Source organism: Ooceraea biroi, chromosome 9 (genome assembly GCF_003672135.1).
Source record: "Ooceraea biroi isolate clonal line C1 chromosome 9, Obir_v5.4, whole genome shotgun sequence".
Lineage (NCBI taxonomy): Eukaryota > Metazoa > Arthropoda > Insecta > Hymenoptera > Formicidae > Ooceraea > Ooceraea biroi.
In genome coordinates, this window is record NC_039514.1 from 782561 (window position 1) to 792599 (window position 10039).

The following is a 10039-nucleotide window of genomic DNA, read 5'->3' on the forward strand; positions in this document are numbered from 1 at the left end:
AATTTTCCCGTGCGAGCGATAGCGAACGAGCGAGCAGAGGTTCATTTTATTGTCACTACACTATAGATAATATAGTATAACTAGTACGTTCACTCTATGTTTTTTTCACGTCAATCCCTTCTACGCATCGCCATTTTTTTAAGGGGGGTCTGCAGAGGGGAAAAGCTGCAGAAATACTGGTGCGAATTCGAATTGTCATAACCAGAATTCCTTGAACAATTGATACGCTGGATGTTAGTCCAAAAACACAGCAGAATATCACGTGATCAAGAACAAAAAGATCAAAGAGAGTGAACATGATATCCGACAAGATCTAAAATTTCAAGAAATGAATCCAATTGAACTTTAAGATTAAGACTGGAGACACAATGGTAGGCAACAGGCAACAGGAACAGGAAATAACCAATCGCGTTGCTCTATTTGGTCATCCGTACTCAAATCGTGTAACGCGATTGGATATTCCCTGTTCCTGTTGCCTGTTGCCTCCCATTGTGTCTCCAGCTTCAAGATTAACTAGTACTTTTCCGTGTCTATGTTAATTAAAAATGCCAAAGAAGTATAGAATAGTTATGTATATTTATAATTAATTGCGTATGTCAGATTGATAATAGCAGGTTTAATTAATTATTGATATTTTAATCATTTTCATTAATTATAATATTTGAAAATTCAATGTTACTTCGTTCTTGAATAAACTTCAAGAAATTTATATTTTAAATATATTCTAAGCTGTAAACAACATTTAAATCATGTTTGAATGTTATGCAAAATTAATGTATTTCGATGCTGATCTTGTGTAAATCATATATGTATATTTTTTATGTAATTCACGTATTCACGAGGCTGTAATATTCTAATAATGGAGCAGTTTACTTTCTTAAGTCCCGTGTGCACATGAGAGAGAAAAAGAGAGACTGAGAGAATGAGATAATAAATGAAAGATTGCGATAAGATTACGATTAAATAAAATTATTAGGTCATTAATCTAAATCGCGTCTGGATTGCGATAAATCAAACTAAACATTTAATAACATAGCTTGTTGCATATTAATTTTGTAGTAGGCAATCTTTAAAAAACAATATGATCTAAAACGTTCAATCGCGCGCTACATTTAGTTGTATCGCTATCTAGACGCGACCTGGATTATTTAATTATTGACCTAATATATAAATGATAGTACTTTATTGTAATATGAAGGTATATTGGACCAATCAAAAAGTTCAATTTGATTTTTACTTTGTTGCATTCAGTACAAACAAGTAATCATTAACCAAGTAATCATCATCGTTGTCTACGATTAGACATTATCAACATTGCCTGAATTACATATATGTGATGTTTTGATATCAAAAATTGAACTGAACTTTTTGACTGACTCAATATATAATATATATATATATATATATATATATATATATATATATATGTACATAAGTATAATCTTGTAAGTATACGCAACTATCAATTGTAAGTATACACAATCCTGTATACTGCATTAATTTATTCGTCTTTCACACAATTTAACGCATATAGAATCCTTTTCTTATACATATATGTATTACCATACGATCGTAAAAATTAGGTTGAACGGAAAGTTCTGGTTTTGGCAAGAGATTGTTCTGGGTGAAAATATTGGGTCAGTCAAAAAGTTCAGTTTCATTTTCAATATCAAAACATATAATATAGGCAACGATGTTGATAATATCTGTATCGTAGACAGTAATGTCTAATCACAGACTACGATGATGATTATTTGGTTGATGAATAATTTGCTTCTATTGAATGCAATAAAGTAAAAATTGAATCGAACTTTTTGACTGATTCAATAAATGTGCCTAGCCTTATGGCCATTTAAATGGTTTCAAGCAAGTAGAATTTGACAGCTGATAAACCGACACGCATTTAAAGAAAAATTGTAAAGATTCATAACGTGCATTTTCGGCATCTCATGTTTTTTTACTGTACAAAAAAACAAAAATATAATTCAAATTCAAAGAAAGATTTGTGCGGTATGTAAAAAGGATGGTAAACGAACGAAGATATCAAAAATTGTTTATATTGGCGATTTTTGTCTCGACAAATGCATGCTCAGGACGACTAATCAAAGTTTATAACGAGCAAATCTATTGTAAGTGATAGGGTTTTTATCTATGTGAATGTGAATGAGAACAGGCGAAACAGGTAGGGATAGTGTGGACGGATGTGTGATGGTAAGGACAATGTAAAATCAAATCCTTTTCTTGGCGAACCAAAGATCATCGATGTAAACGGATAAATCGATGAATATATATTGATTAATAAAATTGTGTCTGAATATGAAAACTCTCAATCTTTCCTAAAAAAAAACGGAGCGAATTTTCTGTTCAACCCAAAAAATAGAGTTTTTGCAAATAACGACGCAATTTGCATTTTCGATCGAGGTCTCAATTATCGAGGTAACAAAATTTCGATATCCATTCCCCGACTCGATGCTATAAGGCCGGAGACACAATGGTAGTCAACAGGCAACAGGAACAGGAAATAACCAATCGCGTTGCTCGATTTGGTCATCCGTACTCAAATCGTGTAACGCGATTGGTTATTCCCTGTCCCTGTTGCCTGTTGCCTCCCATTGTGTCTCCAGCTTAATAGTTGCACATGCTGCTTATTTATCCGAGCGTTTTCGCTCATCGTGCGTATTTTGAATGTACAGTATTTTTATATTGTTACAATTATCACCTCAAAAATAAAGAAGAGAAGAACTTGTATCTGTTTTTTTGTTTCATTATCATTTCTTACCATAAAAAGATTCCCACATTTAGAGATTAATTCTTTAGAAGTTAATAAACCAAAAATAGACTTTTACAGTCTATTACTGTGAGTTGGCGACAGAAGTCAAAGCGTTTAAGGCGTTAGTGCAGAAGATTAACATGATATAGGAGATTATTAACTTTTATCTATTATGGTTAATTATCGCGGGTGAAATCGGCGATTACACGGAGATTTAATGCGACAACGTATCTCGCGAACGCTTATGATGTCAGACGCGTAACGAGCGTCCCCGCGCATCTCCGACATCTCCGACTCGTAAATCAGGAGGTTCACCATTGTAGCAAAAGAGATACGTTCGCGCGAGTGAGACGAAGATGGAGAAGCAATGACGAGAGGAGAGGTCGAGAGAACGCGCGACGGAAGACTCGATAAATAATTTACCAAACGTCATCCAACGGCGGCGGAGGTGGCGGTGGCGGCCGCCTTAATGGATTAGACATGCCAGTGCAAATATTATTGCAAGCAACGGACCGAGCAGTGACGCCCAGTCTGCTCCATTGGTCGAAAGCCGTGTCATCGGGGTGTGCCTGGACCAATCGCGTAAGATCGAACGGGAGATGCGCCGAGGGGCTTCCTCTCTACCGTATTCTCGTAAGGATGATGTCTGAAGACACAGGAAAATAATAATCGCGGAATCACGCGAAACAGTGTTGCAACTCTGCTACTTTTATGCGTTTTCATCGATTTCCGAAAATATGAAAAAATCCATATTGCATCGTTAATTCTTGAGATTTAATTTAATTTAATTTTGATGTGACAAAAAATCGGATATGTTGCTTAATTTTACTTATTTTTAATCCAATCGCTTGAAATTTGTGAGATTGACCTATATCTTAATATCCGCATCGTTATTACAAAGCGTGGCATTGAAATCATTGCTAAACGGATAAGGCCGGAGTATACAAGTCTGTGTTCTGTACTGTAACGACATCCGACCCGCGTGATGTGTATATGCAATGGCGAGCACAAAAAGTAGCAGAGCACGTAATGGTGACATTAAACATTGGGACTCGTAAAAGCGGCTTGCTCCGGTATAATCGGTGTCTGGAGCCACTGGAAGGATTTCCATCGGCTTCGCGTGTTCGTAAATAAAGCGTCATGGTGCGCGGTGGGTCGCTATGTTTAGTTTAGGCGGTTTCTCAGATTTCCAGGATCATCGTGAGAGAAAACCGTTAGATCTTTCATTGCTATTGCCACTGTTGCTGCATCGTTTTGCGATTTCAACTCTGCCGTCTCAATTATTCGGTGGAGAAATAAATTTTGACGATCGCGCTCGACGTATCAGCCTTTGCATATCAAAATTTAGTTTTCGATTCTAACAAATAATAATAATGATGACGATGATGACGATAATTGTAATATCCTTATTATTATTAATCGATGTTCATGCATACTTAATAAAAAGATGTTTACCATTGCGAGAAAGACAAGAACAAAATGACGGCGAAAAGTGCGACAGGCAACATCGCCAGAACAAGCATCTGCTCCCTGTCTTTTCTCGCTAAATCACCACAGTTTCTGTCAACCCTTTCGTTTTCACCGGGATGATGAATCGCCCGTCTTTAGTATGAACGACGGCCATGAGGGCGGCGCGCGGTGCATGCTCTTCATCAGCATATATATTTATATCTGAATAGGGCCAATTCGATGGTACACTTATTTGGCTGCGTCGGCTTTTATCCGGTTTTACGGGCAATAAAACGTTCCGCTCAGGATTATGGCTCTCTCCTGCGATGAACATAGGGTAATACGCGAGGAAAACCACCGTCCCGGTGAGAATCCGTCGATAGGCTGGACCACATGGACGGAGAGGGACGTCGTGGATGGAAATAGAAACGCGCTGAACTTCGCCGAACGATCGGAGCACTCGTGCGTCTTAATTCGACAAATCGTCCGAAGCGATTTCCTTTCTCAATTATTGAACGCAAGAGAACATAAAATTCTTGCATTCATGTTTACTTTGTTTTTGTTCATAGGAAAATACATACAGCGCATTTTTTACATGCGCGCGCGAAACTAATTGTTTCGTTCTCGACGCGACAGCGCACGTCTCTCGTTAAGCCGACAAATCACGAACCGTGGCGATTCTCTCAGTGCCTCGATAAATCACTGTCGTAATAAAAGCGATTTTTACCAGTCCGGGACAGGACGTGCGCCGCGATGTTTCTCTCTTCTCCCCCGAAACTCGAAAAAGTATCCGCGCCGCGACATGGACGCGACGCGCGCGCGGTCGCTGGCAGCTCATTAAGCCGCGTAATGAGGTCGTCCCTACAGTTAATTATCCCGGAGGCGGTTTTCGGTGGTCGTGTTCTCGTTCCCTTTCTCCGTCTTTTTCTTTTTCTCTCCATTGCGTTCGCCTCTCGTCCCACCCACCGGAGAACGAGGGCGTAAAATGATTCTACGAACCATTCCGGCCCGATTGACGACACTTTAAATCACCCTCGCGGGAGAACCCTCATCTCACTCGTTTCCGGTATCGAACGGATGCATAAAAGCGCAAGTTCAAATTTCGACTGTGATTGAACTGCGAGATATGGTCTTATCTCGAATTATCATTCGATCTTTTAATAATATTATAATAATAAACATAATAATTTGAAAATTGCATTCGCTTGAACAAAGATCCACCAAATATCATGTAAATTTACAAGGAGAAAAAGGTGGCGCGATTATCGTAAATTTATTTGTTAATGATTAATTTTACTTTTTGAGGTGTCGGGTTTCTTGATTCTGAAAACGATTTCATATAAGCGCATATCAGATACGATAGCTTGTCGCGGATACACGCACGTGCATCTTATTTAGGCAGGATCCGAAGCGAGACTGAGGAAAGTGTCCTGGCGCCTCTCCCGATGATTTACGTAAGGGGCGGGTGCTATAGACGCGGAAGGGTGTTCCAGCAAGGCATCGGAGGGTGAGATTGCGGACATGGTTTCCCGATGGGAAAACGGCTGGCCGCAGTGCGACTTCCTTGTTATTTCGTGGCAGAATAAATTGCTGTTTGCTTCTTTTGCGGGAATGTTTTCCTAGATTAAAGCGGATCATAGAAATCTGGCGATGGAATATGAAATAACATCACATCTGCGACATGTGTCGGCCAGTGTGTCGTTATTGCACATGGTACAAAAAAAATGATCAAAATCAGTTTGGTGGATAAAAATGGAGTAATACGTTCAGACAGATGTTCAATTTCTAAAAAAAAATACCGAATTATTTTCCACACCTAATATATAAAATATTACGCCACCTTGTGTTCTGTTTTATAAAAAATTATTCAAGTACAATGAGCAGAAATTCAGGAACTTATTAATAAAATTAAAAATCGGAAAACAATAATTAGTCAAAAATGATTGATTAATAGTCGATTAATACGTCGAAACAGGGAACGAAATCAATAAATCATTGAGTGAAATGAGATTCGAGGAAATTTGCGTTACTCGTGTCCCGATTTATCTGCGGCCCGTAGAGGAAGGAATAAACACGACAACGATGCAAGAAGCGCGCGCTCGGTTCACAGGATGTGTCCTTCCTCCCGAGCGCACTTGGACAACGAAGCATTCAGCGCGGGGATTCTAACAGTTTACCGGAACGGTAAACCGCGCGCTAAAGTAAGAGAATGCTCGCTGTTCCTACATTCGAACTCTAGCGATAAGTCATAGATGAGTTTCTTGCTATTCATGAAATTCCTTTGTAACAGAAATCTCATTCAACTCTTCGGGCTGCAAAAAGCAACGATTGATATATTCCGTCCATTTCAAATTTTTGTGTCTATCAATCATCAATAAAGCAATTGCTTGTGAAGATTGTTTAATCAGATTGTTTCAAAATTTTATTCACACTTCGTACTCCATTTATGGAGCAAAGAGAGGATTGAATGGATATGTTAATAGTTTTTAACGAAGCAGTCTTAAGACACGTGATGTTTCTCAAGTAAGTAAACTATATATTCCACACTTACAATATGTCGTATTTATATACATAATTTTATTGTAGTTTTATTGTAATGTGTTTTAATTACGATATCTACGCATGTTTACACATATGATGATAGAATATGTATCAGCACACATGGGGAATTCGCTTTATCGATTATTAGGGAATATAGAATAAAACGGACAACTGCGTGGTCCGCAGAAAGAGTCGTCGGTAAAAGCAAGTAAAATAAAAAAAAATTATTTTTTTATTAGGAAAATTAATATTGTATTAAAGTTTTATATTTTATATTTCTCTTTATCAATATTAACGGTATAGTGAGGAACTAAAAAAAAACGTTGCAAACTGTTAAATAATTATTCATTTGACAGAAGATTATTAGTAGAAATGACCAATATTTCATCAATAAAAGATCATATATTCATCATATATTACTCTCAGTACATCCAGATTGCAGTTCAGCATTTTCTTGGAAAAATTACATAAAATTGAGTCTCTTTTTTTCGGTATATAAATAGTCCTGGAAGAGCGGTGAGGATGTCTTTGAATTGGAAACGTATATTCTTTACATCTTATTTCGTCAAAAGAAACATCGGATGTTTTATTGGAAGAAATTCGCATTTCGCATAGGAATAATTCTACGAGCCATTTTAATAATCAATGTAAATAAGGAATATCAATCTGCAAAACTTTTAAAAGAGGAAGTCACAAGATAATCGCTGATACAATGAATACAATTGCTTTCGGTCGATTAATTTTCGTTATTGGCGTCGAGGCATTATCGTGTTTCTTGACGCCTTCTTCTTATGCTTATAAAATAGATCCACTCCATGAACGGAACAAGCTAGACTACGAAGCATAATCTGATCGTTCAATCACATATTTCGTCATCAGTTCCGGACTTAGTCTTATTGGCACGTCGCAAAGTGCAGCAAATTTGTGCATTTCTATTGGAGAAACTCGCCGTAAAAGGGCTAGGCAAACGGTATGATAACATATAACGTTTCTTTGGATTCAATCAATCGTAAAAGGCATGGAATCCAATAAAAGGAAGAACGCTGCAGATCGTAAGTGAAGATGCCTGCTCCTCTACTTACACAAGTCACGCTTGAAGAAGTGCAAGTCCAGTATAAAAAAGGCAGGAGGCCACTACGTTTACATTGTTTTTCATCTCGCACACACGCTTTACTCGAGCTAAGAGAGATTACGACACTCATACTTTTTTTTCCGTATCAATGGCTAGCGAGCGGAAAGTTCGCGCGATATTATAATACAGTACTTGTATCTTACACCCGATATTCTGATATAAAAAATCTATCAAACTACTCTCTCACGCGATTTACTGGCAAAAGTTCTGAACTGCGCGAGGCCTTCGGCGCCGCATCGATTCGCACTGTGTGGTGAATTGACGGGCGAGTATTGGCTGAAGCCTATGTCTTCTTGCTCCACGTTGTATCGAGTATCAATCGATCCAAGACGCGCGCGTGTGATCGTCACAGCTCTCTCGTTTCACGTTTTTCCCGGCGACATTGGAAATCTCTACTCCGTTTTCCTTTATTCCATTGCTATGCTCCTTATTACGTATTTTACCGTGTACGCGAACGCCGCGAAACCGATAATGACAAAGAGATTCGCCAGCGCGCTATGCAACGGACCCTGTTCCCTGTGCAACTGGTCTCGTATCAGGGAGGAAACCTCGGACGTGGTAGACTGATGCCTCGCTTGCTTCTCCAGCTCTTTCCGACGTTCCAGCTCGCTTTTGATCGTCTGCAATTACGTTATCACGTTTGTTATTTCAAGACAAATATTCACGCACATTAATAATGTAATATTTTTACTCGTAACAGTGTGCGTGGTGAGATAATACCTCTACAGTTTCCGGGAAGAGTTCGCAGAACATCTTGTCCTTTAGATTGTATTCTAAGCTTTGAGCAGCTAGTTGCCTTTTCTCGTAATCTGTCGTGTTAATGCTACCAAGCGTGGGACTCTTTTCAATCTGTAAATGCAATAAAACTTAAGTATAAAATTTCTATAATATTGTAATTATAGAGATATTTTGAGATTGCTTCCAAGCTAGGTTTAGAGCTATCCCTATATGAAAACTTACCATAAAACTAAGCAAGCCAGTAAGAATAGTAGATACGCTCCACGCCGGATTCCACGTGTCAGGGTGAAAATCAGAAATGGACAGGCACAATCTCGTATTAACTTTAAACCGACCGTTTGGAGTAGTCATGTAGATGCTAGGTGGTTGGAATGGAAACTCGCCGGGAAATATGAGCTTCCCATGGTAGAAGCCACCTTCGTATGGAGTCTTTTCTGGTCCTATTACCACGTAGTGCCTGAAACAAGCAACGCGTATTTTAATCACGTGCCAAAAACCAATATGTATGTTCACTCAACCATCGAGACTCACCATTCCAGTATATTTGAGGGTACTGGCTCCGCAAGAACGTACGGTACCGGATCCTTCTTGAGGCGTAGGTAGTCCTGTTTCAATCTGGCTGTTGCGCAGTTGCTTTTCCTGTTCATCCTTACCATATAGCCCAGTGTAAACTTCGTACAGATGCAGCTCAACTTTCTACGTTCGTCCCGCACGTACCTCTCGTCTCCTCAGCTCAGCAAATATAACCTCAATCGTTCGAGTTTTCTTCTCCTCGCGTACGGTGTTTACGGAGTGAAATTTTCCACGAGCTGGCCTTCTTGTTTCAGCGCGTTTCAGCACGGTTAAGTCGCACGACACAATCGCGCATCGCGGCTCCACGTGGAACCAATGATGCGCGATAATCGGTCCGTGACCTACTCCCGAGGGTGACGATCGAATCGTCAGGTTGCCTCGTGACAAATACGGGACTGACGATTATTTGTCGCGCTGCGCGAGAGGTTACGTGGTGTCGAGCACGACAGAGATTATCGTGCGATCAGAATTTGCTGGATGATCGCGTAGCAAATACTGATACGCAGATGATCCGTGAGGTGCTGAACCGTGGACAAGGAACGGTGTCCGGAGAATGCGCTCCGACGGAACGCGACCACCGGTCGCACCAAAATCTGACACAATCTGACAGTAATGAGTCATGCAACAGTCGGAAGTGGTCGAAAGCACACGATCGCGAAGTCTGCTGGGGGTCGATTGTGTATCATATTACTTGGGTGAAAATTACAGAAGTGAGCAAATTTACTAGAATATTTATAATTTCATTGGTCAACATCTAGTAAATTTGCTCACTTCTGTAATTTTCATCCAAGTAATATGATACACAATCGACCCCCTGAATTGACTCGCTGCGCGCA

At 39.4% G+C, this 10039-nt stretch overlaps 1 protein-coding gene across 1 annotated transcript; it reads right to left on the reverse strand.

Moving 5' to 3' along the window:
* Positions 1 to 6737: 6737 nt before the first annotated feature.
* On the reverse strand, positions 6738 to 9859 carry LOC105276194 (ubiquitin-conjugating enzyme E2 J2). Its single transcript, XM_011333625.3, has 4 exons — positions 9162 to 9859; positions 8853 to 9087; positions 8613 to 8741; positions 6738 to 8512 (listed from the first exon to the last, which is right to left on the reverse strand). Exons 1-4 carry the CDS (start codon positions 9284 to 9286, stop codon positions 8300 to 8302), a joined length of 702 nt encoding a protein of 233 aa, XP_011331927.1. The 5' UTR covers positions 9287 to 9859; the 3' UTR covers positions 6738 to 8299.
* Between the last annotated feature and the right edge of the window lie 180 nt (positions 9860 to 10039).